The 27,720-nt window shown below is 47.5% G+C and overlaps 2 protein-coding genes across 3 annotated transcripts in view; both read left to right on the forward strand.

The window, feature by feature from the left end:
- The window catches only part of LOC122205492 (stimulated by retinoic acid gene 6 protein-like), a 64,466-nt gene extending 51,532 nt beyond the window's left edge, over positions 1 to 12,934 (forward strand). For both annotated transcript variants that reach the window (XM_042913911.1, XM_042913910.1), the window contains 8 exons: positions 2,603 to 2,678; positions 5,956 to 6,037; positions 6,372 to 6,420; positions 6,874 to 6,991; positions 7,948 to 8,067; positions 9,336 to 9,499; positions 10,696 to 10,842; positions 11,554 to 12,934. In XM_042913911.1, coding sequence (XP_042769845.1) covers positions 2,603 to 2,678; positions 5,956 to 6,037; positions 6,372 to 6,420; positions 6,874 to 6,991; positions 7,948 to 8,067; positions 9,336 to 9,499; positions 10,696 to 10,842; positions 11,554 to 11,702 — 905 coding nt within the window. In that variant the 3' untranslated portion in view covers positions 11,703 to 12,934. The remainder of the gene's footprint in view (positions 1 to 2,602; positions 2,679 to 5,955; positions 6,038 to 6,371; positions 6,421 to 6,873; positions 6,992 to 7,947; positions 8,068 to 9,335; positions 9,500 to 10,695; positions 10,843 to 11,553) is intronic.
- An 11,356-nt stretch (positions 12,935 to 24,290) lies between these two features.
- The window catches only part of CCDC180 (coiled-coil domain containing 180), a 60,675-nt gene continuing 57,245 nt past the window's right edge, over positions 24,291 to 27,720 (forward strand). The window contains exons 1-4 of the mRNA XM_042913554.1: positions 24,291 to 24,358; positions 24,659 to 24,726; positions 24,979 to 25,074; positions 26,337 to 26,527. Of these exons, the coding sequence (XP_042769488.1) occupies positions 24,331 to 24,358; positions 24,659 to 24,726; positions 24,979 to 25,074; positions 26,337 to 26,527 (383 nt within the window). The 5' untranslated portion in view covers positions 24,291 to 24,330. The remainder of the gene's footprint in view (positions 24,359 to 24,658; positions 24,727 to 24,978; positions 25,075 to 26,336; positions 26,528 to 27,720) is intronic.

The following is a 27,720-nucleotide window of genomic DNA, read 5'->3' on the forward strand; positions in this document are numbered from 1 at the left end:
AAGCAGCTGCATCACTGTGTATTCCCACCACCATCAGGGGTCCAATTCCCTCCATATCTTCACCAACGCTTGTTGGTATGTGTCTTTCTTTTTAAGTTTTTATTTATTTTGAGAGAGAGAGAGACAGCACAAGCAGGGGCGGGGCAGAGAGCAAGAGAGAGAGAGAGAGAGAGAGAGAGAGAGAGAGAGAGAGAGAATCCCAAGCAGCCTCCTCACTGTCAGCACAGAGTCCTATGCAGGGCTCAATCTCACAAACAGTGAAATCATGACCTGAGTCAAAATCAAGAGTTGGGTGCTTAACCGATTGAGCCATCCAGGCGCTAAGCTATATGTCTTTTTTATTACAGCCATCTAATAAGTCTGAAATGGCATCTTTTTGTGGTTTGGGTTTTCATTTCCCTGATAGCTGATGATATTGAGAATCCTTTCATGTATTTATTGGCCATTTGTACATCTTCTGTGAGTAATGTCCATGGAGATTTGTTGCCTACTTTTAATTTTTTTAATGTTTATTTATTTTTGAGAGAGACAGAAACAGAGAAAGACAGAGAGAGATAAAGCATGAGCATGGGAAGGGCAGAGAGAGAGAAGGCACAGAATTGGAAGTAGGCTGCAGGCTCTGAGCTGTCAGCACAGAACCTGACGTGGGGCTCGAACTCACAAACCATGAGATCATGACCTGAGCCGAAGTTGAACGCTCAGTCGACTGAGCCACCCAGGCACCCCCATTGCCTACTTTTAAATTGAATTATTTATTGATTATTGATCTGTAACGGTTCTTTATATTATACATAAATCCCATAAGAGAGATACAATTTGAAAATATTTTTTCCCATTCTGCGAGTTGCTTTTTCACTTTCTTGATGGTGTCTTTTGAAACACAAATGTTTTTAACTTTGATGGAGTCCAACATATTCATTTTTCTTTTATCACTTGTATGTATCTAAGACAACATTACCTAACTTGAAGTCTACAAAGATTTATTCTCATATTTTCTTCTGAGACTTGTATAATTTTAGCTTTTACGTTTAAGCCTGTGATCTATTTTGAGTTAATTTTTGTCTATGCTGTGAGGTAAGATTCTAGCTTCATTGTTTTGCATGTGAATAGCAGTTGCCCCTGTGCCATTTGTTGAAAAGCATATTCTTTTCCCCCACTGAATTGCCTCTTCATCCTTCTTGAAAATGCATTGACAATGAAGGTTTACTTCTGGATTATCAGTTTATTACATTGATCTGTTTGTCTATCTGTATGGCAATACCACACTTCATTACTGTAGCTTTGTAGTGAGTTTGAAATCAAGAAGTGTGAGTCTCGAAATTTCCTTCTTCTTTTTCAAGATGGTATTGCCTATTCTGGGTCCCTTCATTTTTATACGAATTATAGGATTAGCTTATCAATTTTTGCAAAAATTTCATTGGAATTTTAACAGGGGTTGGGTTGAATCTTTAGATCAATTTAGGGAGCATTGACATGTTACCAAAGATCTAGTACATGAAAGTGGTGTGTCTTTCCATTAATCTAAGTCTTCTTTAATTTCTTTCAACAGTCTTTTGTAGTTTTCAGTGTATGAGTTATATACGTCTGCTAAACTTATTCTTAAGTATTTTATCCTCTGCTACTAGTGCAAATGCAGTTGTTTTCTTCATTTTCACATTGTGCATTGTTAGGGTACAGAAATACAATTGATTTTTATATATTTGTCTTGCGTCCTGAAGCCTTACTGAACTCATTTATTAATGGGCTTGAATATTTTTGGTTGTTTGTTTACTGCTTAGGATCCTTAAATATAAGAAAAAGTCACTGGTGAATAGAGATAGTTTTATTTCTTCCTTTGCAGTCTGGCTGCATTTTCTTGCCGAATTGCCTCGGCTAGACCCTCTAGTATAATGTAGATAGAATTGGCAAAAGTGGACGTTGATTTTCTTATTCCTGAACTTAGGGGGAAAGCAGTCAGTCTTTCGCTGTTAAGTATGATGTTAGCTGTGGTTTTTTTTTTGTTTTTTTTTTTTTTGCAGATGCTTTTTATCAGGTTAAGGATAAAAGGGGTGTTGGATTTTTTAAAATGCTTTGATTGGACTGACTGAGAAACAGCTTGTCCAGAAGCTTTCATACCTTCAAATCATCTCTCTTTCCTGTTTCTCCATCCCTTTCTCATAAGCACACAGGATCACAATGAAAGCACATTAGATACAACCTATTAAAAACTGTGAGTAATGTCCGTGGAGATTCTCCACAGGATGGATGGGATGAAAGAACATTCAAGACCTCTTGATTCCAGTTATCCTTGTACATGGTTGCTCTTTACTAGAGGTGGCCAATCGAAATCAACTATCAATGGTTTTACAAGAATGGAAGGGAACTACGATGTGTATACTCCCTAATTTTCTCTTCCCCGTACTCACTGTAGATGGAAAATATTAATACCCAAGGAGAGGCTTGTGCGGGAAGTAAAGGATATCAAGGGTGTGTGTGTCTGAAATGAACCAGATATATAAACAAACTTTATTTACACAACCCTTTCTGTGTGAGCTTCCGCATTTTGAAAATACTGTTTCTGGTTCATCTTCTCAGGCCTCTCATGTCTCTTTTTCTACTTCAGGAGTCTGGCTGGTGACCATCTTGCCCGCCTCCCTCACGTGTGTGAGCTATCTGTTCCACATACTGGCCTGTTACAGGTAAGAGGGCTCTGGGAGTCATTTGTGTGTCTTCAGCCAGTACTTTTCTAAAAATTCTGGAGCAGTGACAGCAGTACCCAAATTGGAACCAGGAAGGTGTACATGGTCCAGGAACAGCCTCATTGATCGGTAATAAAACAAAACCCAAAACGAAAACACTATTGATTTGAGCTTCTACCATAAGCTTGATATTGTGCTTAGAATCTTTTGATTTTTACTACAACCGTGAGAGGTAGTTTCAGCTCTGTTTTTACAGCTGAGAAGGCCGAGACTCAACAAAATATCTCACCCAAGCCGTTAGCAGCTGGCCATGTCCTGAGAGGTCTTGTCACTTCTGCTACACTCAGCATCCCTGTTGGGTGTCAGGCCTGCCCCGCTCTCCAGGACTAAACACATTGGGTTCCCAGCAGGTGCATCTGGCTCAAGGATACATCAAAGGAGATCGGGTCAAGGGCACTAGGTGCATCAGTCTCTAGAAGAGCAGAGCAGGAGGAGGGGATGGCCTTCAGTATGTAGTGAGCTCTCCACTGCAGACAGCAGTATCTGCCATCCCTCCTCTCTGTCTCTCAATTCCTTCTTCCCTCCACCTCAGGCTGTAACTCATATGCAGTCACAGGAGGCCCAGGGCCAGCTCCTACCCCTCCAAAGCATCCTGCCTTTACATCCTCCCCATCTGGCTGCACAAAAGGTGGGTCTCTGGCAGATCGCATCCTGGCACAAAGAGGCCCCAGCTCTCCATCACAGCCCTAGCTTGCTCCCTCTCTCTGCTTTCTTCTCCCCAGACCCCGTGGGTGGGCTGGACACTGCTGCTCTCCCCTTCCCTGCCTGATGCAAGGATATGTCTGCTCCTCCCTTCATTGACCTGCGAGTGCCTAGGAGATGATTAGTGAGACATTGGATCACAGTCAGTCACAGACACCTTTTAGAGCTGGCTGCACTGACATGGTAGAGGGCCCAGGGAAGAAATGGCTTCTGTGGTGGGGAGGCTTCTCTGGTGTCCAGGCTGGCCCCTTCTTCCCACACCTGTCACAGAGGAATGATGATCCCTGCCCTGTCTGCTTTACAGGACCATGGGGCAAAGGAAATAGTGGATAAGAAAGTCCTTCAAGTGGACAGCACTAGCACTGTGCCAGTATTTTTATTTTTCTTAGAATTATTACAACCTATATACAACCTCTTTTAAAAAATGTTATAAAAAATATTTAGTGTAAAGGAAGTCTGAAGTCATTCAGACTCAAGTTTGTTGCCCCAGAGCTAAACGTTATTCATTTTCTGTATCCCCCCCGAAATTTCCTATGCACCATGCAAATATATCTGTGTGTTTGTATTCCTGATGGCATACTCTACTCCAGTGTTGCCGAGCCGAAACATAATAAAAACCACAGATGCAATTTTGAATTTTCTAATAGACATGAGTAAAAAGTAAAAAAGGAGATGAAAATAATTTAATAACATGTTTTATTTAACCCAACATAGCCCCCAACCATCATTTCATTGTGTAATAAATACACAAACTATTAATGAGATATTTACATTCTTTATTTCATACTAAGTCTTGCCAATTTAGTGATTATAATGTTGCAAAACCTCCTGGAAAACGCTGGATATAGAATGTTAGAGGAAAAGTGGGACACAGATGTAAATAGGGGTTGTGAACATAACCACTGCCAACCTAATCTTCGTGCTGAGGGCCAGGCCGAAACCAGCACGTGGGGAAAGCATGCAGAGGTTTGCTGGGGGGCTGGGCTTCTCTGTTTCCTTGATGTTGCTATAAGGTGGGTCTATCATTAAAAACAGTTTTCCATTTTTACCTATTTTGAAATATTATTACATGAGTAATACATACACGTCACAGAAAAAGTAATAGAGCAAATTGAAGAAAATAAAAGCCACACAGAGACTCAACTATCACATTCGGTCACCATTGAGATTTGGGAACTATATAATATTAAGATTTTTAAGTCGTCAGGGAAATCATGTCAAGACCATGGTGAGGTATCACTTCACACCTGTTGGAATGGATAGTACCTAAAAGACAAGAAATGACAAGTGTTGCCGAGGATGTGGAAAAAAAGGAACTCTCGTGCACTATTGGTAGGAATGGAAGTTGGTGCAGCCACTGTGTAAAACAGTATGAAGTTCTTCAAAAAAGTAAAAATAGAACTACATATGATCTAGCAACTCCATTTCTGGGTATTTATCTGAAGAAAACAAAAACAGTATTTAGAAAAGATACTTGCACCCACGTTTATTGCAACATTATTTTCAATATTCAAGATATAGAAACAACCTAAGTGTCCTTTGATGGATGAATGGACAAAGAAGATGTATCACACACACACACACACACACACACTGGTATACTATTCAGCCAGAAAAATGAGTGCAATCTTGCCATTTGCAGCAACATGGTTGGAACTTGAAGGCATTATGCTTAGTGAAGTCAGAGAAAGACAAATACTGTATGATCTCACTTATATATGGAATCTGAAACAAAACAAAACAAAAACCCAAGCTATAGATACAAAGAACAGATTTGAGGTTTTCAGAGGTGGGGATAGGGGATGGGTGTGGGTGAAGGGAATCAAAAGGTACAAGCTTCTGGTTATAAAATAAATGTCACGGGGAGGTACTCTACAGCATGATGACTATAGTTAATGGCACCATATTGCATATTTGATAGTCGCTAAGAGTAGATCTTAAAAGTTCTAATCACAAGAAAAAAACTTGTAACTATGTGAGGTGATGGATGTTAACTAGACTCCTGTGGTGACCATTTTTCAACATGCACAAATATGGGATGATTATGTTGTACATCTGAAACTAATGGAGTGTTATATGTCAATTATATCTCAGTTTAAGATGTATTTTATTTTATTTTATTTTATTTTATTTTATTTTATTTTTGTATAATTTAAGAGAGAGAGCGCACACACGCACACAAACTGGGGAGGAGCAGAGGGAGGGAAAGAATCTTGAACAGGCTCCACGTTCAGTGCAGAGCCTGACATAGGGCTCGATCCCAGAACCGTGGGATCATGACCTGAGCCAAACTCAAGAGTCGGACTCTCAACCAACTGAGCCACCCAGGTGCCCAAAACGTATTTTAAAAATATTTTTAAGGCTAGTGAGAACTGTCCCACGAGCCACGGTCAATACAAGGAAGCTGAGCTGGCTTCTATCTCCCTCTGCAGGCTTTTCTGTTGGTATCTGTTGAGCTCTAAGTACATAAGGAGCTGTGGTTATGAGCATCACTGATTCCCCACTTTTTCTCTAGAAAGCACATGAAGAGGCTGTGGGCAGGAAATAAACACTTTCTCCCTTTGAAGTTCCATCATCCTTCCTCATCGAAGAGTGTGGTAAGTCTACAGAGGCCTGTCTCTGCTCTGAGACTAAGTGGCCAAGTCCTGCTCTCCTGCCTCTTAGGCAGGGGCAGCATCCGGGGGGAGGGACAGCCCTGCACTGGGCATCCAGAGTCCTCAATTCTAGTATACTCTTCTGCTGGGTGACCCAGGATAGTCACTATCCCCATCTGGCCCTTGGTTTCTTCATCTGTAAAACAATGACAGTCATGGCATCTGCCCTGGTATGTTGGTGGGTGAACCTCAAATGAGGCAGAGATTCTGGCCCCGTATATTGGAGGTAATCAGTGTTTTCACCCCTATGAGACCCCTTTTCCTTTTTAAATCTCAGGTGGCCATTGCAAGGTACTCTGGCTGGCAAATAGCCTATATTCTGTGGGGTAAGTGTCATCATGTGACCCATTCCCTGGGCACCTATGGGGTCCTGGCTGTGGGGAGAGAGAAGAGAGGTGAGGAAGAAGGAGGTGGGGGGTAGGTATGGGTAAAGGGAATCACCTACCTTCCTTCAGGAAGGAGGGAGAATCCCACACTCACAAAGCTATCATTACTACCTGCCCGAAGCCCATGGGGCAGAAATGATACAGGTGGTGGTGACTTAGAGGAGCAAGTGACTCTCCCAGGCAGGACACAAATGCTTTCTAATGGAGTTGACATTTGAACTGCAGGGCGAGCCACAGGTGAGCGGGAGGAAAAGGGAGGTCGTGCCAGGCAGAAGAAGCTGCATAAGCAAAAATGCCAGGACCTTTGGTGGGAGGAAGATAGAGGGGCTCTGCAGGAAGTCATGACTGGGTCGCGAAGGGCCTTGAGTGACTATGGGTTCCCTTGGTCCACAGGCTACCTCATCATCCATGTGGTACAGAGCCTGTGTGGCCTGATGATCATGTACAGCCTGGTGTTGCCTGTCGTCCACAACCAGGGCCTGGAGATGCTCCAAGGACTGGGCATCGGGACGTAAGTGCAGGGTGGGCTCTCTGTCATTGCCCAGGGCCTAGGCACTGGTGTAGCCTCGAAACTGCTGTTGGGCTCTCACCCATTCCTGGACCGACACTCTCAGCTCAGACCCAAGGATGGGCCAAAATAGCAACTCATCACAATGGGAGCCTTACAGTTCATAAGACATTTCCATTCTCACTGTTCAGTGGGGTGCTCACAGTTTTGTCTGGGGGGGACACACACATATCCATTGTATAGCTGGGAAGGTTAAAGTGCAGGGAGGTGACAAGGGAGTTCGGACACTATAGAGGGAATCTGAGTTCAGGTTTTAGATCAGCTGTGTGACCTTGGGTAAATTACTTCTCTGAGCCTCAGTTTATCCCATATGGAAGATAAGAGTGAAGGCTGACGTAACTGATAATTCACTGTGCATCTTTTCTCTTAAGAACCCTTTAAAGGCCGGGCCTCATATTAACACCCATTTGTCAGACAAGGAAACAGAGGCACAGAAGGCTAAGCGATTTGTCCAAGGAGGGGAAGAGGCAGGGTTGGGAGCTAGCGATCTGAAGCCGAGGCCCCATTTAACTGCCACCCACACTGCTGCTCAGGCGATGCAAACACAGGATGTGGCACTCTCCGGGGACCTCCCTGCTCTGAGCTCCTTGGTTCCGCACTCCCCCAAAGCTATGTGGGAGGCTGGGCAGAGCCTGCCCGTCCACTTTCAGGACCTTCATGAGCGCTTTAAAAACTTCATGCTTTTCTTTGATTCCCATGCTGTTAAACACGCATCCCAGCTGCCACTCGTGGACAAAGGGATATAATTAAATCCTGGAGTTCTAGTATGGAGCCAAACGACCTGACTGTGTGACTTTGAGAAAGTCACCTCCCCTTTGTGAGCCTCCGTTTTCTCAACGGACAGTGGGTGTGCATCAAGCACAGAGCAGGTGCCGCAACAGTCTCGCCCTGTGTTTCAGCCTCACCATATCCATCGTCCTGGGTCTCATGACCCTGCAGGTATGGATCGCCACCAGCTTCTTCCTGCAGCCAAAGATGAGCATGGCTGACAAGCAGAAGCCCTTGGCTCTCAACAACAGGTGAGGGCAAAGAAGGAAATGGGGCTCGGGGGCCTTGGCTTCAGCAGTCTCTCCTTCCTTCCTCTTCACCCATGGCAGGTTCCTGGGGGGACAGTGCCCTCTCTGAGAGGGTGAGGGGCCGTGGCTCAGGAGTGGGCTCTGGAACCAAACCGCCTGGGTCCAAATCCTGGCTCCACCCCTTATGAACTGTGTGACCTTATGTGACCTTACTGAACACCTACGAACCTCAGTTTCCTCATTTTACAAATAATTGCACACTCCTCACAGAGGTATTCTGAGAATGAGATGTGTTAAAATATGAACTTAGAACAACAGTACCTGGCCCATGGTGATCCTTTGGAACTCATTCATTTGAAGCCATTCACTCGGGGAGGAAACAACAGGGCCACTGGAGATAAAGAGATATTCCTACATGACCTGCCTGCAGAAGCTCACGGTCCACAGGAGCCAGCAGGCACAGTCACGTGGCCCCAGTACACTCCAGACGGTGTGAAAGGCTCATAAGAGCAGCACAGGGAATGGAGAAAGAGAGACGGGGTGGTTCATTCAGCTGAAGGTGGGGAGTTTGAGCTGAGGTCAGTAGGGTGGTGGGATTCCTATGGGGAGAGCTGAGGAGAGGGCATGGCCAGCAGCCCTCACTGCACAGATGAAGGTAGGAAGCCATAAAAGGGCAAGATGTGCTGAGAGAACCATGAGAATCCAATATGGTGACCATGCAGTGGTCACCGTAGATGGTGAGGGGCAGAGAGGAGGCACAAAGTGATGATCCCAGAAAGGCCCTTCTCAGAGATGGCCCAGAAATCCAGCATGCCGAGTTTGGGCTTTATCCCATAGGCAATAGGAAACTGCATGGTCAAGTGGTCACTTGAAAAGTTTCCCCTGGAGGACTTGGAACAGTTCCAGCTGGGGGCAGGTCACTGTTACAACAGACAGTGGGAAAGCCACAAACTCTGCTGTAACCACAAAGCCAGCTGTAGCCACATGAGATTCCTTCCCATACAGGAAACCTCAAAACCCAAGGATCCCATGAAACATCACAGTCTCCACTTGTCCTGCACTGGGCTCAGCGCCTTCTATGTGGTGTCTGAGCCAGTCCCCACAGCAGTGCTGTGTGGTGGGGACAGTCAGCTCCCAGTTACAGCACAAGGTCACAGGGCTGGGAGATGGGAGCAGCAGGATTTGATCACAGGCATGGGGCGCTGAACCAGCCTGCTAGCCACTTCCTCATACTGAAAGGGTGCTGCCCGTCTGCCTGCTTCTGTTTGCAGGAAAGCCTTCCACAACTTCAACTACTTTCTGTTCTTCTACAATGTGCTCCTGGGCCTGGGCGCCTGCCTCTCCAGGCTGCTCATCAGCTGCATCCTGGGCACGTGGCTGATTGCCCGCATCGACAGGACCATCATGCAGAATGGCTATGAGGGTGCAGACATGGGTAAGTGGCCAGTCCCTGAGGCCACGCATTGAGTCAGGTGGAGGGGACTAGTCTTGTATCTTTGTGGTGCCTGCAGGCTGGGTACCAGAGGCCTGGACTTCACACTCTTTGCCTCAGAGCTCAGCTTCTTATGGAGGCTATAAAGCTGAGTAGCAAAAAACATTCAGGGGGTTCCGGGGTGGCTCAGTTGGTTAAGCGTCCAACTCTTAATTTTGGCTCAGGTCATGATCTCATGGTTCATAAGATCGAGCCCTGCATTGGGCTCCATGCTGACAGTGCGGGGCCTGCTTGGGATTCTCTTTCTACCCCTCTCCCTAGCTTGCTCTCTCTCTCTCTCTCTCAAAATAAATAAATAAACTTAAAAAAAAAGAAAAAGAAAAACACATTCAGCCTAATGGTCAGAAGAGAATTCAGGCAAGTAAACTGCTGCATATTTGACAGACCTTCAAGATATCATGGAGAGCAGTAAGAGGTACTAGAAATTCCATCTGAACAGTCAGAATGTAAATATGAATGCACAGCTCTGAAAATTTTGAGAAAGAACACATCTCGGAATGACTGGTGTGTCATTAGTTGGAAACCTAACTTAGTTATGAAAACGGTCTGTTCAGTTGAAATAGTCTGAAATCAAGCCATTTCTGTAGAGCGAAAGTAGCTTTTGTCTTTTTTTTTTAATTTTTTTTAAACGTTTATTTATTTTTGAGACAGAGAGAGACAGAGCATGAACAGGGGAGGGGCAGAGAGAGAGGGAGACACAGAATCTGAAACAGGCTCCAGGCTCTGAGTGGTCAGCACAGAGCCCGACGCGGGGCTTGAACTCACAGACCATGAGATCATGACCTGAGCCGAAGTCAGATGCTTAACCGACCAAACACCCAGGCGCCCCAGCTTTTGTCTTATTTCTGACCTGTGTCCAGTCATTCACTCGTCCATTCATTGTAGGACTGACAGCCTCTCCGTATCAGCCACAGCTCTCCTTCTGCTTTGAGCTTCACATTCTCCATAACATGGTTGGATTAGAATGCTATCTTAAGAACCCTTCCTGCTCTTCTGACCTAGTTTTCTATGTTCTCAGTGAGAACATGGGCACCATATAGGAACAAAGTGGCATTGCAGCCACATCATCAAGAGCACAAGCTCGGGCATCCTGGGACACAGGGCATACTGCATGGCCTGACTTGCCTTCTGGGTTTCAGGGTTCAGCGCCTGGATTGGCATGCTCTATGTGGATCATTATCATACCAACCCTGTGCTTGTCAGCTTTTGTAACATCCTGATCACAGGGCACAGGGAGCGGAGGCTGCAGCAGGCCATCAAATACTGGTGCCTAAATCAGTCAGCAGGTAAGGCTCTGTCTGAACCCATGCTGGGGTTGGACAATAGGGAACGAGTACCCTAAGGCTTTTCTGGGATCCCTGAGATGTTCCAGCTTCCCCTTTCCCTGTCCCCCTTCCTCCATACTCCCTGCCCTGGGAGACCTTTGACCTGAGAAAGCAGGAGGCTTAGTCTTCAGCCAGCCTGGCCATGGGACCCCTGAGGTCTGGTGTCCTTGTCCTTCTAAGTGGGCTCCTCCCTTGTTCCCAGAAATGAGCTCTAATTCCACTGTCTGAGTTCACTATTCCATTTGTTTGAGACCCCACCCATATCCCAGGGTTCAGAACAGGTGCTCTCCAAGATGGGGCTCAGTTTTGCTTACCACAAGTGCTTCTGGCCCCCAACACCTGCCTCCTCAAGGCTCTATAACCGTCTACTCCACCCCTCCACCCCTACTACTCTGCTCTGCCTTCTGCTGGGAAGCCCACCAATTAGTCATGTTTTGTGGGCACCAGTCTGGATTAAGTTCATCACTGTTCCCAACTATATCCAGCTATATCCAACATATATCCGGCTCTGGGACAAACTCATGTCCCTTCTGTCACCCTCATGTCCCCAGGGGTCCTGGTGCAGCTCCTTCTCCCACACCTCACACCTACCAGTCAGCTTCTCCAATAGCCTCTGAGAAGGACAGAGACAAGCCCTGTCCTCCAGGTCTGTCTGCTCTGATTCTCTCCCAGGTCCCCGAGTCTCAGCCAGGTCCAGGACGCGGTGGCTTCTGCTGCAGACCCTGGTCAACAATCCCAAACTAGTCATGCTCAGAAAATCAAGACCAGGTCATAGCTCCCGGGAGTTTACCCAGATTCTTTTGATGGGCTCGGAGAGCTGACAGTGACCTCCGACCTTGCTATAAGGCCATTCCAGGATGACTGCTCCAGAGAGGACCCAGGCTACCCAGCAGCTGTCCCCTGCATTGTGACAGGATGCACAGTCCCTGTCCACTGCATACAGCACCAGACACTCGTGGATGGCACCTGGGCTGAACCATGAAGTCTCAGCCCTAATAATTCACTCCTCTGGTAAAATGATCAAGAACTAAAGAGAATTTCTGTTGAACAATCTTTTCTCAATGATTTCCACTATCAATGGTTAGGAGGCAGCCTTGGGGAGTTCCATATGGACAAACAGTTTGACCACAGGGCAGAACTTTGTGTCAGTGAAGAATGTGGTAAAATGGCTATCTATACCAGGAGAGTTTGACTATTGGACACAGTTCTCTGGGAGACAATATGGCCTTAATCCAATAGGATCCTCATTGCTCCCCCACTTTCCAGGCCTCCTGGTGGTGGGAGAGACCCCAGCCTCTAATCTGGTGGTGTGAGCAGGCACACATTGGGCTCTTCCTGCCATGGCCACTGGGATGAGGAACAGATCAGAACTGACCTGGGTCTTGGGCACAAAGAAGATATACACATCTGACGAGGAGGGGATCCCCCAGGAAAGCTGCCTATCTGTGGAGTCAGAGATGGGGGTGTGCAGGCATTCTCCTTGGAGGACAACAGAGCAAAGGAGTGGGAGCAGGAGAGCCCCAGGCATGTTGGAGGAGGGGAGGCCTCTGGTGTTTGCAGTGCAGGGAATCAGGGGTGGGTTAGACCACCTAGGGAGGCTCAGACGCCAGGCTGGAAGACGCCAGGCCTGGACATTTCTCTGTGTGCAGAGGGCCCAGTCCTCACCCTGAGTCTTCATACCCTCGTGTAAGGTCTCTGATGGTTCAGGGCTTGTACAAAGTGACCAAAGTCATGCAGCTTGTGCAAGTGCCAGGAGGACATATCAACAGGGTGAGGGAAGTCCCCATCCACCTCATGAGTCCCAGAGCCATTGAAGTAATCACATTAAGCATCTACTGTAAACCTAGTCCTATTGCTAGACGTGTCTGCCAGACTCATCTCTTTTAATTTAACCTTTGCGACTAGACTTTGTCACTCCGCTTTCAGAAACTGAGAAAACTGTGACTGGCGTGTCGGGATCCCCACATGACCACTTCCAGCTGTGTAACACCAGCTAAACTCCTTTGCCTTTCTGTGCTGCTTTTTCCTTATGAATAAAAAGGGCAATACCTGGGCACCTGGGTGGGTCAGTTGGTTGTGCGTCCAACCTGAGCGTTGGCTCAGGTCATGGTCCCAGGGTCGTGGGATGGAGCCCTGCATCAGACTCTGCACTGAGCATGGAGCCTGCTTGGGATTCTCTCTCCCTCTCCCTTTGCCCCTCTCCCCTGCTCTCTCTCTCTCTCTCAAAAAAAAAAAAAAAAAAAAAACCCAATACCTGCAACACCCAAAATTATTTTGAGGATAAAATGAGTTAATACATGCAAACACTCCTAAGTTAGTGCCTGATACATCCTAAACTGAATAAATATCAGTTATTGTCATTTTCATTGTGTCACTTCGTTATGATGTGATTAATGTCTGTTCACCTCACTATGCTCTCAGCTGCATGAAGAAAGGAGCCTGTGATGGTCTCCCCTGAGGTAGTTGCCTTGCAAATTAGTGCTTATTTTCCCCAGGATCTACACTCATCGGCCCTATTTGCTTCTAGACCTACTAGTAGACTTGGCCTCAGAAGGCATCTTGGCTAGCAAGGGAGAGTGTGGAGATCGTCCCATGGCCACATATATGGACCCTACACCTGGAAAGTCAGAAGTCATCCATGACCCATCAGGTCCCCACCAGGGAGGAGTGGCCACAATGTACCTGACAGGCTGGGGCCTCTAGGGAATGTCTGTCTTTAAAAGAATTGTATAAAGAGGTACAGGAACGCTGGAAATCCTACTTTATAGGTAGCATAAATGTTGATGGAATGAGGCCCAGCTGTAGCCTTGAAAGGTGCCTCACAAATCTTGCCCCTGGACATGAAGCAAGCAGGAAGAGTGTGGAGGTCACGGACAAGGATCCCAGGAGGATTCTCATGTAGGTAAAGAGGAAACACGGAGCCCCTAGAGGGAGACGGAGGATAGAAAGTCCTGGGACCTCATCCACTGGCAAATTCTCTTTCTCTGGTCTTGTCCTTTCCACACACGTTTGATTTCTTTACATGATTCCTCTACATAGTACTGATGTACTAATTCCAGAGACGGAACTAGAAAACGACAGTTCCTAATATGTGGCCAAAAGAAACGTCAACAGGAAAAGCAGAGAATGTTTCCTCTTCTTTCAAAGCTGTAGGAAGGCAGCCACTGTCCTGGGGCAGAAAGGGGCCTGGTAAGTGTTATTTCTAGACACCCAGCTTCCGTGGTTGTAGCTAATGCGTATGGAGGTGCCTTCAACCGCTGGACTCCCAAGAGTTCTGAGGGGCTGTCTCTGCTCCTGGCCCAGTTTAGGGATACTGAAATGACATGTCCTCTGCAGAAGTGGGATTTGGGGCCTCCTTCAGTAGTGAGGGAAGGGGCCTGGCCCATCTCCCTTTTCCCCGCGTACAATAAGCTGGTGACCCTGCAGGATTTCTTAGTTCATGGAGGAATGTGAAAGTCAGTATCTCATTTATATTAGCATGGGAAATGAAAGACCCAAACCTTAATTCTCAGGCTGTAAAAAAAAGAGGATTTTAAGATAATATTCAAATCCAGCATTTACTATTTGCTACAAATAGATACACCCCTCCATAACAGGGAAATAGGCCTTGGGGAAGAACAAAGAGGGAGATGAAGCAGGGTCACCTCCTCTTATTCTGGTCCTCCGGGGAGCCCCAGAAAGGGCTCACAATGTTCTGCACCTCAGATGGGATAGCTGACCTAATGCACTCCGAGGGTCCCAGGTGTTGAGGAAGAGGTCTCACTTGAGCTGGCCTCTGGGGTGTGATCTGATGCTGGTACTGGGCTCTGTTGGGGGCTTGGTGGCTGGCTGGAAGAGAGGGACGTCCCCCATGGTCATGGCCCACCCTCCCCACCCTGCCCTCACTGCACTGTGCTCTGGGCACTGCGCTAAATGCTTAGTCAACAGTACCCTATTTGTCCCTGCCACGCGAGTGATCAATCAGCATCACCCATTTCACAGATGAGGAAACTAAGTCTCGGAAACCTAAGGTGAATTGTCCCAGGCACAGGGCTGGTCGATAGTGGAGCTGGAATTTCACTCCCCAAGACCACGCTTAGTCTGAAGTTTGACCTTAAGCCCCCAGGATTCAGCTACTGCCAAGCCTGGGTGCTCACTCATCCTTGAGCTTATTGATGACCAGTTCTTTTTGGCCTTGAATTTTCTGCTGGCCAAATAGGACAGGAGCTCCCCCAGCAGGACAAGTTGTAGCTACAGGACAGGCTCACCCGTGAGCCTACCAGGAGCCACGGTCAGATGTCCCTTCCAGTGCCCACCCGGCAGGTGTAGTCCAGGCGCCCCATTAGTCCCCAGGCAACAGGGCCTGTGGTCAGCAAGGGAGTCACGGCCAAAGGATCTCTGGAGCCAGCCACAAGAGAGAGACCAGGGAGAGTCTGTACCTGCTCTTGCTCACTCCTGCCTGGTCTCACCTCAAACTGCCCCTCAGGCTCAAGGCTGTAATGATTTGCAGCCACAGGGAGCAGCTGCATTACTTTGCATTCCTGGGGCCAGAGGGAAGGACAGATGCAGACAGGGCCAGGGCAGGGCGGTGCTTCCTGGACAATGTGTGGTCGAGGAGAGAGGCAGGAGGCTGGTTCCCGGGTCTTTGTACACAGGGAAACCCTCCAATTCCATCCAGGTCCTATCTATTCTCTGAGATGGGCATAAGTAGCCCCTCCTCACAAAGTTGGACTTACCCCACCCACCAATTTGATGGGTCTCCCACTGGTCTGTTATCAAACTCTCCCTCCAGCGGGGGGAGGAGCTCTGATGCCCCTCCCTCCTCCCTTCCCACAGCTGCTCACCTCATTGTTTTTATGGAAGTTGATCAAATTCCTCTGAGAGGCAGACAGCCAGGAGCCATCAGAAAGAGCCCTCAATGGGATGAGCACTGGGCGTTGTATGGAAACCAATTTGACAATAAATTTAATTTAAATTTAATTTTAAAAATAAACAAAATAATAAATAATAAAGACAAAAATAAATAAAAAATAAAATAAATATAAATATAAATAAAAAAATAAATTTAATTTAAAAAAGGGGGACCCTCAAGCCCACAACTAGCCTCCCTTCCCCGCCCCATCTCACGCTGCACTACCGCCGAGGTCCTCCAGAGGGCAGGGCATGCACAGAAAACGCGTGGGACCTAGGCCAGGCTCTGGGCTGGGAGAACAGGGCGCGAGAGAGCTGAAGCTCAGGGACCCTCTAGCCCAACCCACTCTGACGACAGACAGGGAGACTAAGGCCTCAGGCAGGAAGTGACTTGGAGGAACCCTACATCTCCCTCCCCTCTGTGGGCACCTCCTGAAGGAGAGGTCCCACTCCCACGAAACCTCCCGCAGCTTTGCAGTGGGGAAGCTCTGCTGCTCCCCCAGCCTGGGTGACCGGGACAGGCAACTTCTTCGGCCTGGTCATCCCTAAGAGGAGCAGGATGCTCCAGTGCCAGAGAGGTTTGCCAGGCGCTGTGACCTCTGGACTCGCAGGGGGCTCTCTCCTCCCAACACCCACCCACGTCCCACCCCCACCCGGATCCTGGCCTCCTGGCCGTGCTGCCCCGCCCCGGGTTCTCTCACCTCCGGATAATCCTGCATCGCAGTGTCCAGCATCCCCAGGTCAGCGAGAAACGTGCCAAGGAAGGGGAACACACCCTGTGCCATCAGGGTGGGAGTGGGGATGAGCACTGGCTCTCAGGGTCCCCTGGAACCCTACTCTGAAAACTCCTCACCTTCAAGCTTCCACCCCAGGGTTCCTCAGTTCTCCTTCCCCCGCCCTCCAAGAACACCAGACTCCTACTAATCACCTCTCAGGGCCTGCTTTTCGCAATCACAGGGTGTGTGGTCCTGGGTCCTGGTCACTTCTAATGGAGGATTTTTGGCATTGACCACAGGAGGCAAAGCTGGAGGGGGAAGGCCCCTCCTCTGGGTGTGGAGAGCTCTGTTTGGGAGGGAAGAGCCCCCTCTCCTCTGACCTTAGAACCCCTTCTCCACAGGCATACTTGCCTTCTGCTGCTGTCTCTTCTTGACTCTCTGGGGGATCATCTCCAGGGTGACAAACTTGGAGATGCCTCCTGCCAGGGTCAAGGACAAGGTCAGTGAGGCCATTGTCTCCTCACCCCATTTCTTCCAAGATCCCCTAACCTCACACCCTGGACAACTGACTTAAGTCAGTGGCTACCAGTGCTACTCTGTCCTCTAGTGTGTTCTGATTCTAGAACAATCCTAGCTCCAGTACTCGCCCGATACGTGGCCTTGGGCCTGTGGCCTGGCCTCCCTGAGTCTGTTTCCTCATCTGAAGAATGCGTGAACTCCACCTACCTCACAGGGTCTCCAGAGGACTCAATATCGTGTTACTATCATCATTATTTTCCTCTCATACCTCCAACACATTCCTTTCCTCCCTTTAACCTTATCACCACCCTGTGAGGCCTGCACCCTCACAGGTGAGGGTGAGGGATCATCACCCTCCATTTTCCAGATGAGGAGACAGAGGCCCCAAGAGGGGCAGTGATTTTCTCAGAGGCCAAAGAGAGGCAGCTGCCATTTCCAGCCAGAGGTCCTGCCCTAGAGCTGCCTTTACCCCAACTCAGCCCCACCGCTGACCAAGTCCTGTCCTCTGGGCTCTCAATGTGTGTCCAGGCCCCCAGCCCAGCCAAGCCATGGATGAAGAGGGACAGGGGTCTTGGGGGCTTGGCTGAGTAGCCCCTGCCTGCTCCAGACCACTGGAGTCTCTACCACCCAGGCTGGGCCCAAGACCAGGCCAAAGGCTTCACCTCCCCAAGGTACCCCTCAGGACATTCCTCTCCACAGCAGTGTTCTTCATCCACTCAGAAGGGGACTGCTGAGGTGCCATCTCTGACTGACAGAGTAGAGAGCAATCGGGGCACGGGGTGGTAGCACCTTGTTTCCTCTTTTTGAAGCTTCTGACTTCCATTCAGGAAGGATCCTCTAAGAATCCATTAGTTCCCCCAAACTCTTATAAGGTATTTGGGACATATGTCATGGCCAACTAGACACCCAGATGAGTCTCCTGACTGTGACTGATTAATACTGATGCCTGAGGGGCAAAGTAGGAAGTCACAGAAGGCACACATATCTCTCCCTGGCCCAGCCGTTTGCACCCAAGGCTAGGTGTCTGTTTGTCCACCTGGCCCATGGGATTCCCCTGCAGCGCCCACCCTGGTGCAGGCAGGGTGCCCTCCTCTTGGAGATGGAGTGAGTACTGGAGGAGCAGTAGGGCCCTGGCTTCCTGAGGACAGGCCAGGCTTATTTAGGGAAGAAAGAAACCCCCACTGATCCCCAACAGCCTGGAGGAAGCTACGTGCCAGCAGGATGGACCCCATGGAAGCCAGACACCTGCTAATTCTGCCAGCTCAGCACCCCCTCGTGGAACAGCCCAGCTGCCACCACTGTATCCTATGACCAGGGCCATCTGCCCTGCAAAGTGTTCCTCACCTGCTCGTGGACCAAACAGATCCTTCTTTCTGTTAATGTAAACAAGACTGGAATTTTTCAAAGATTTTAAGTGAGAAATAAAACCACACCCTGTCCAGTAGCCCTCCCTCCACTCACCCCTTCCTTCTTTCCAGACTTCCAGCCTCCACTCTACCTTGATAAGTAGCGTCCCTGCTCCATGAGTTGTCTTGCTACAAAGTTTTTGAAAATTTCAGGAGCTCTTCCTGAGGGGAGGAGAAGGAAAAGAAGGAAGGAAAATTTGAGGGATTGATGGGAAGGGTGTGAGCATAAATACTTTTTATTTGAGAACCCAGAAGATCAAAACTGTCTGCATGAGCATTTCCACTGGGCTCCTCTGAGCTCAAAGGGCTCTATGGGCCTGGGGAGGGGAGCCTTCATGGTGGTCACCTGGGGTCTCCATTCTCAGTTCTTCTAAGCAGCATTATTTTGACCAGTTTGGGTTCCAACTGGACATACAATTTGTTGCTACAAAGTAAGCACTCAAAAATCTCCAATTTGGCTCAACCCAATCTCTGACATTGAAGAGACCCAAAGCAGAACTGGTGGCCTAAGTTTCTAGGGAGGCTCAGAGGCCCCACCCCCAGCTCAATCCCTGTCCCTGAGGTTTGCTGCCTCCCAAAAGGTCCCAGCTGAAAGAGGGGGCAATGCCAGTCCTCTGGGAGATTCCTCACCCACCCTGCTCCTATGGAGAGAGGACTACCCACCTGGAAACTTTTCCCCACGTCTTCTTCAGCGGGCAAATGGCATACAGTGAGCAGAAGCTCCTGAGGATCTGGCATTCCCACCTCCCTGCACACCATGCTCACTGGACCCACGGCTCTGCTCAGGTGAGTTCTTTGTACACCTGCCCGCCACCTCTGAGCACCGTGAGTCCTCTGGAGCCCTGTGGGTGCTCCCAGTACAGTCAGGTCGGTCCACAGGGTGTCGGACCTGGTGGGCCTGAAGAGCCTGGAGAGGCAAGAATTCCTTTTCTATTTTTCCCCTTCAGCTTTAGAATGTATTTGTCAAATTTTTCACAATTTTGTCACATTATGACTGAGCCTAAGCACATTTTCATATAGTGAAGGCTATTTATGTTTCTTTTTCTATAAACTGTGGCTTCATGTCTTTTGCCACATTTTCCACTGTGTGTCTGTTATTTCTCTTATCAATTTCTAGGAACTCTTTAGGTATTAGGGGTGTGAGCCCCTTTGTAATACGAATTGCAGATAGTTATTCCCAGTTTATCATTTCTCTCTTCTTTTGTTGGGATTTTTTTTTTTTTTTTTTTTTTTTTTTTGGTTGCTTTGGTGGTGTTTTTGGCCTGGTGTGTTTGTTTGCTTGTTTTTCTATGTATTGTTAAGATGTCGCTACTCCCCAAACTGATCTATAGATTCATACAATCACAATAAAGTATGTCAGCAGATATCTGGTGGACATTAACTACATGATTTCAAAATTTCCATAGAAATAAAAATGGCCAAGAATAGTCAAGACAATCGTAAAGAAGAACAAACTTGGAGGGCTTACGCTACCAGATGGTAAGCCTTAGGATAAAGCAACAGTAATCAGGGCAGTGAGCTATAATAGTGCGAGGACAGACAGAAGGAGCAATAGACAGAGTCCAACTGAGACCCATACATATGAACACTTTGTATATAACAAAAGAGGCACGCATAACAATGGGCGGAAGATAGTCTTCTCAGTAAATGGCCCAGGGTCACCGGTTACCCATATGGGAACACAATGAATCTTGATTCCTACCTTCCATCATAAACAAAATCAATTCCAGGTGGGTTTTAAATCTAAATGTGTAAGTTTATTTTTTTTTTAATTTAAATGTTTTATTTATTTTTGAGAGAGGCACAGCATAAGTGGGGGAGGGACAGGGAGCGAGGGAGACACAGAATCCAAAACAGGCTCCAGGCTCTGAGCTGTCAGCAGAGAGCCAGATGTGGGGCCCGAACTCATGAACCACAAGATCATGACCTGAGCCAAAGTCTGACGCTTAACTGACTGAGCCAACCAGGCACCGCTAAATGTGTAAGTTTAAAACAGCAACATTTGTAGTAGATAATATAGGGGAATATTTTCATGACCTTGGGGCAAGCACAGGTTTCTTAGGACATAAATTACACTAAGTATAAAGGCAAAAATTAATAAATTGGACCTTATTAATATTAAGAACTTCTCTTTGTCAAAAGAGAGTAAGAAGGCAAGAACAGAATGGGAATAAACACTTGTCATATGTTTATATGGAAAAAAGCATCAGATAAGATATGTAACTAACTCACATCAATTAATAAGAGAGACAATCCACAGAAAAAAATGGGCAAAAGATTTGACCAGATATTTCACAGAAAGATAACCGAATGGCCAAAAAGTATATAAAAGATTACACAACCTCATTACTCATCAGGAAAATGCAAATTAAAACCAAAATGAAACACCACTACACACACCAAAATGGCTACAATAAAAAATGTTAACAATGCCAATGTTTTCTTTAATGTGTATTTATTTCTGAGGGGGGGGAGGGGTAGAGAAAGAGGGAGACACAGAATCCAAAGCAGGCTCCAGGCTCTGAGCTGTCAGCACAGAGCCCCATGTGGGGCTCAAACCCACGAACCATGAGAACATGACCTGAGCTGAAGTCGGACGCTTGACTGACTGAGCCCCCCAGGTAGGCTAACAATGCCAAATGTTGATGAGGACGTGAACAACTGGAACTCTCATACATTGCCATGGTGTAAATGCATACAACCACTTTCAAAAACTCTTTTGTAGTATCTGCTAAAGATGGACTTACACAAGGACGCCTGGGTGGCTCAGTTGGTTAAGTGCCTGCCTTCGGCTCAGGTCATGATCTCACAGTTCGTGGGCTCAAGCCCTGCATTGGGCTCTGCATTGGGCTGGTGCAGAACCTGCTTGGGATTCTCACTGTCTTGTCTCTCTCTGCCTCTCCCCCACTTGTGCTTTCTCTCTCTTTCTCTCTCAAAATAAATCAACTTAATAAAAAAAGATGGACTTATGCATACTCTATATGACCCCAAATTTCCACTCTTAGGTAAATACCCAGTAGAAATACCTACATATGTTCACCATGCAAAAGAATGGTCAGAGCAGCATTATTTGGTAATTTTCTAACTGGAAACAACCCAACAACTGCATCTATAATAGAAAGGATAAATAAAATGGGGCATTTTAAAATAATGGGATGCTATACAGAAATCAAAATGAACTCACAGCCACATTAAAAAATGTTTGGAACTTTACAAACATAATGAAAGAAGTCTGACATAAAGGAGTATATTCTGTATGATTCCATTTAGATAAAGTTCAAAAACAAGCAAAACTAATTCAAAGTTAAAATATGTGTTATCCTTGGGGAAAAGAGGGCAGTGACTTGGGGTAAGTACATGAGGGAGGCTCCTGGAGAGTTGGTAATGTTCTATTTCTTGGGGGTACTGGTTACCAAGTGTGTTCCCTTTGGGTAATTTATTAAGCTGTATACACTTATGATTTCCATACTCTTTGGTATGTATGCTATGCTTCAACACACAGATCCAATCAGTTTGATCCAGAATTTTTTTCCCATTTGGTAGCAAGGCCAGATGGCATAGCGTTTGGTTCAAGATTTTAGAATTACATGAACTCAATTCATATCCTGGATCTAACCCCTTCCTATCTTGGAGATCTTGGCCAAGTTACTAACTCTGAGCTTCAGTTCCTTCATGTGGAAAATAGGCTTATTATGCTACCCTGAGCATAGTTATGAGGGGATTAAATCCTCTCAATGAATATTAGCTCTTGTCGGTCCTTACTGGTCTCCGTTCTATGGACTGTGGAGAAGATAGACAATGACCAGTCGAAGAGGAAGGAAAAGGATGAGACTCTAGTCAAGAGACATTTTCTAGATGAAGACTGAGGGGGAAGATATGATGGTGAGGTGCAGAAAAAGAGTCTAAAGGCTTGGCTCCACTAAGGACTCCACTAAAGACCATTCCCTGTCTCTCACCTCCAGCCCACCTCTAACGTGAGAGGGACTAACCAGATGATCTCTAGCTGGTTATCACATTGCAGAGTTGGGAGGGCAATGCAAATGCCATCCAAAAGCCAAACACAAATTCCCATGTTTGATCCAAACTCAAACACAAAGGCCCAGACTCAGGAGCTAAAGGAGGCAAATTCTCAGTGGTAAGACCATGGGTTATTTTTATGTTCTCCATGGATTTTTTTCCTACTTTATACAATAAGTGTGTTGCTTACTCAGAACAAAACACGACACATGATATATCCATACCTACATATATGTATCCAAATATCTAGAAAAAAAAGAACCCTGATTATAGATGTGCTAGACACTAGAACCCAGAAAACATCTGGATGGGGAAAACACTGTTTCTGGTGTATAAGGTTCAAGCTAGCATGGCATAAACAGAGGTATGAATGACTGCAAATAATTCCTGCACATTTCTTTTTCTTTTTTTTTTTTTTACCCCTTCCCTTGGTTACCTACACTTTCTCTTTTTCCAGTTAAAATTAGTCCAATCTTTTTTACAATATTTCACTTTGGTAATAAAATCCATGACCAAAGAAGGGGAATAAAAGTGTTCTCTATTCACTGTTAATTAATTTCTGAAGCTAGTCTGGATGGAATGATCACTTGTTCTAGGAAGTTGTCATAGGGAGCATTTACTAGCAATTGGGACAGAGATCCCTGCCGAGGAGAGGGATTTTTCTGGGGGAGTTGAGTACCTCACAAAACATAGGAAACCCTCAAGCCAGGTTCACTGTCAACCACAAGTATTTTCAGGTCTGGCCACATAGGACTATGGTTGGGTGTGTGGGAAAGAGACAAACTCTAGGAGTGTCAGATGAGGACATTCTAGGTATTCATGCGTTTACCCAGGGAGCATTCATTGTGTCTGAATCATGTGCAAGACACTGTGCTAAGAGCAACTGCCGCTAAGTCAAAATTAATAAGGTGTACCTGCCCTTCAGGAAACGCCTACTCTAGAGGTCCTGAACTCCTGTATTTGACTGCAATCAACATCCAGAGAGAGGAGAGGTTATAGGGGCTGAGGCAAATGAGTGGTTGGGATAATTGTTACTGATAGTGGAAGGCTGGCTGGGTCTGGGATTGCGGAAAGAGAAGGATCCCAGCAGAAGAGCAGGATGAGGAAGGGCAGGGGGGCAGGGGCATATGCAGGAGGAGTGGAGAGTTTGCTAAAGCAGGGAGAGTCAGGGTGGGAACCAGATTGGGGGGGGGTGCTCTGTGGTCATCTAAGAATGAGTTGGATTTTGCAGGGGCTGCAGAGTTGATGAGGGACTTTTGAGCAGGAGAGAGGGTAGGTCAGAGCCATATTTTAGCAGGGTTATGTGGCAGTGGTGGGAGGATGAATGGACCTCAAGAGTCCTAGAAATTAATCTTTTCATTGTAATGCCATACAAGCCTGATGCCTGAATTCTGAGCCCTTCAATCTCGTAATCTGAGAAAGAGCTGGCCTTATTTAGAGAGGCTTTCTGCATCTTACAGCCAAGCACTGTGCTGCTTGCCAGCAGAGGTTGGTTTTAATCAAGTAAAGAAGACAGGGTGGATTTTCTTGACTGCCGTGGCTCGGAGTTACATCTCAGGTCTCCTACAGTTTTCAGAACATTCAGTGTACTGCTCTGGACGCTCCTGACAGCGCCGGGGCGCCCCCTTGCTGTGAGGAGAAACGGGCTTGGAGGGAATACTTGCTAACAGTTTCCCCACTCCCAGTGGGGCGCTCGGGCGGCTGCGGGCCATCATCCCCTCCCTCCTCGGAAAGGAAGTGAGGGCGGGGCCAGCGGGGCTCCCGCCCCTCTGCGTTGCCTTGGAGACCGAGTGCGTCCAGCTGCAGTTGAGGCTGGACTGGCCCTGGCTAGTGGTGCCTTCTGCAGGTGGGGCGCCAGCCCCGGGCGCAGGGCCTCCCTCCATTGGCCGGGTTTAGAGGGGATGGCCGGGGACTGCACCGCGCTCCTCGGTAGGCTGGCGGGCTGGTGGCGTGAGAGGAGCTTGCTGGGTCTTCTCAGCATACATTAGGTGCCTAATTAGCACGGCCAGAGTCAGGCTGCTCCTTCCCTCCACTTCCGCCTCTCTTTGTCCACTCTTGGCGGGGAGTGGGGGAAGGAGGGAGTCAGGGATCCTTCAACTTTGTTCAGCTCCAGTTTGGGGGGTCAAGGCCAGGTTGAAATCCAAGGTGACACCTTGAGCACTTTTCCCAGGAGAGCTTGGGAGAGTGAAGCACAAAACAATAACGATTTATTATTCTTCCCCACCAAAGTCCTCTGGATTTGCACACTGCGTGGCCGGAAAAGCCAGCCTTCTCCGGGAGTTCGGTTCTTGCTGGAGGTTTGTCTCCTTTTTGCTTCTTTGCCACTCCTTACTTTTGCTTAAAATGAAACCCCTGAGGCTTGAGGGAGGGGGGCGGGGCTTGCTTTTTCTCAGAGCAGTGGGGTGGGTCCTGCCCCAGCCTGGTTGCCCGCGGGGGGGGGGGGGGGGGGGGGGGAGGGGCGCAGGTCCTAGGCGGAGGACTTGTCCTGGAGGTTGGGGCTTCGGTTTCCAAACCTCTGACATGATTCCCAGACAATGAATTCCTAACAGGGGCGCCCCGTTCAGCCAGCGGCCAAGATGTCCTCAGTGGGGAAGGTGACCCAGGTTCCCAGCGGGAAGGTCTACCAGCAGATCTTCGAGGCTGAGGTAGGTGTGTCCCTTGTGTCCCTCTGTGCCCTTTTCCCTCTGCACCCCAAACCTCCCTCCCTCTGAAGGCTTCTTTGTCCGGGAACCCAATGAAATAAGGGCTTTGAAATTGTTTTGATTTAAAAAATAATTCTTATTGGTTCTTAAAGTGTAGGAATACAATATTAGAATGTCTGTTCTTGAAAATTAAAAAATGTACATTAAAGTTTTAGTTAAATTAAAAGTTAAATTATTCAGAAATCGCCAAAATTAACCAGTGGGTGTCTTGGGACCTTTTCCTATGCACCAAAGCGTTTCTAATTTTTCTTTTTAAAACCTGGGTTTGATTCTATAACAGTGTTTTGAAACCTGCTTCTTCCCTGTTAACAGTATTGCACAGACCTTTTGCATGTCAAGGGGCATTAATGCAACTTCAAGATGTTTAGAGGCTGCCCAGTTGTTAATCCAGGACTTCCCATAGTGTATTAAAGTAACACTCTCTTGACAGCCAAATAGGTTGCTGGAATTGCCTTGCCTATAAAAAACTTGTCTATAAAAAACTGCACAGACAAGAACAGTATCTTAAAAGAAACACACAAACTCGAACCTTTCCTTTGATGTTCTGTACTGCTTATTTAAAAGGAATTTTCATTCCTACTCTGAGCCCTAAATAATGCTCTATGTAGGAGGCTTGGAAATTATAAAAGTATAAGGAGGCCAAAGAAACAAATTACTCACATGATCCTGCCTCCTGGAGGCAGCACACCATTCTTAACGTTTGGCACACTTTCTCCTGGTCATTTTTCTATGAGTTTAAAATTTTGAGATCACACTGTATAGTTTGGGTTATAATTTTTTTAAGTTGTGCTTTTAATTAAGATGTTTTATGGTATATCATATCATAAACATTTCCCTATGTCATAAATAGTCCTTTGTAAGTCTCATTCTTAATAAATGCCTAACATTACACTGGAGGGACATAAGAAGTTTACTCGACCAGTCCCCTGCTATTGGACAGCCCCATTTTTCTAATTCCTTGTGATTATAAAAGATGCTAGGATAAGCATCTTGGTCCTCACTAAATTTCTTAAGAGATACCCTTCTAGATGACTGAATGTCTTCTGGGGGGTACTTGCATGGAATGTACCCGAGGGTTGAAGGCCTCCCTGCAAAGTGCCTTCCTGCTGGCAAGTTCTCACGTGTCCTTCTAAGACTGCAGAGTGAGCCCTGGGTGCTGAGGAGTCTGCAGTTCCGACCCCCCACCGGATCTTTTGTGCATTCAGGTGCAGCTGGTCCGCTCTCTGGCAGCCACCAGGAAGCGCGCTGTGGAGAGTTCCATGACCCCAAAGAATGGCAGGAAGCCCTTGATGAAGAAGATGGATATTCCTGAAGGGGAGACGATGTGTCCTCGGCAGCGGAAGTGGGCTCACAGCCTACCCAATGACTGGGTCACGGAAAATCCTGTTCTCTACAGGTGGGTCCTGTGGTCCACACTGTACCTCCCCACCCGGGGGGGTGTGCCAGAGTCTTTAGAAACTCAGAAAGCCCTCACACAAGATGAGTGCCATTTAGGAATGAAGTCCCAGTATCTCCTCTGAGAGAGAGAGGTAATAGCACCTACTTTGCTCCACTATTTGCTTCTCCCTCTCTTCCTCTTCCTCCCCTCTCAGTAATTATTGATTGAGTGCCTAGGACCAGGTACTGGGTCTGGGGATCCCACTCTCCTGGAACTTGAGGCCTTGATAATAAATAAATAGGCAAGTCCCCCTAAAGGTGGGAAGGCTCTGACCCAGAGGACAGTGGTAGCACAGGGGTCAGGAAAGCCCCTGAGGAGGGGCCTCAGCGGAGACCAGAGGATGAGGGAATAGATGCATGGGGCAAGGTGCGGAGGCAGGGAGGGTTTGGTCCACTCTGGAAGGCTGAAGAAGTTAGTGGGCCTGGAGGGGAGGGGCGGTAGATGAGGCTGGGATAGGCTTGCAGACCACAGTCGGGATTTTGGACTACTGAAGTGAGCAGCTGATTTGCCTTTTTAAGGCCTTTTGGCTGTTGTTTGCAGAATGTAGGGAGTGGCAAGAAGAGACCGGGAGGCCAGGGAGGAGGCTGCTGCTGTCCCTCTAAGCCTGGTAGGGCTACAAGAGGGAGAGTAGGGTATTTCAGGTGTATTTTAGAGGCAGACTAGGTGGTGGATTGGAGGGAGGAGAGGGGTCCCAAGAGCCTGAGGTCTGTACCACGAGTGCTTGGGTGGACAGAGCAGGCGCCATTCCCTGAGATGGGTGCATATGGTCTAGGAGCAGAGAGATCAGGAGTGAAATTTGAGATTCCTGAGTATGCCATTTCAACTCCCTGAGCTCAGACTCCTCAAGCAGGGAGAAAGGAAAGAAAAGGAAAAGGAGGGCAATATCTTCCTCACCGGGGAGCTTGGGGCGCCTGGAGCTGATCTTCCCTTTGCTCTTCAAGCTCTGAGCAAGCCGCAGTCCCCTCTGGGACTTGGCAGGGGAAGTCGGTCTTTCTCTACCTGTCTTTGTTTTCTCTTTCACCTGCTTTGGGGCAGAGATGACCTGACCTTTGACTCTTCCCAGAGAAATCTCCCCTGAGGCTTCTGACCCTCAGCACCCTTAACTACCTACTGATGGGCAAACCCACTGGCCACCAAGCCCAGACTGGAGG

The sequence above is a fragment of the Panthera leo genome, chromosome D4, assembly GCF_018350215.1.
Source record: "Panthera leo isolate Ple1 chromosome D4, P.leo_Ple1_pat1.1, whole genome shotgun sequence".
In the NCBI taxonomy this organism is placed as follows: domain Eukaryota; kingdom Metazoa; phylum Chordata; class Mammalia; order Carnivora; family Felidae; genus Panthera; species Panthera leo.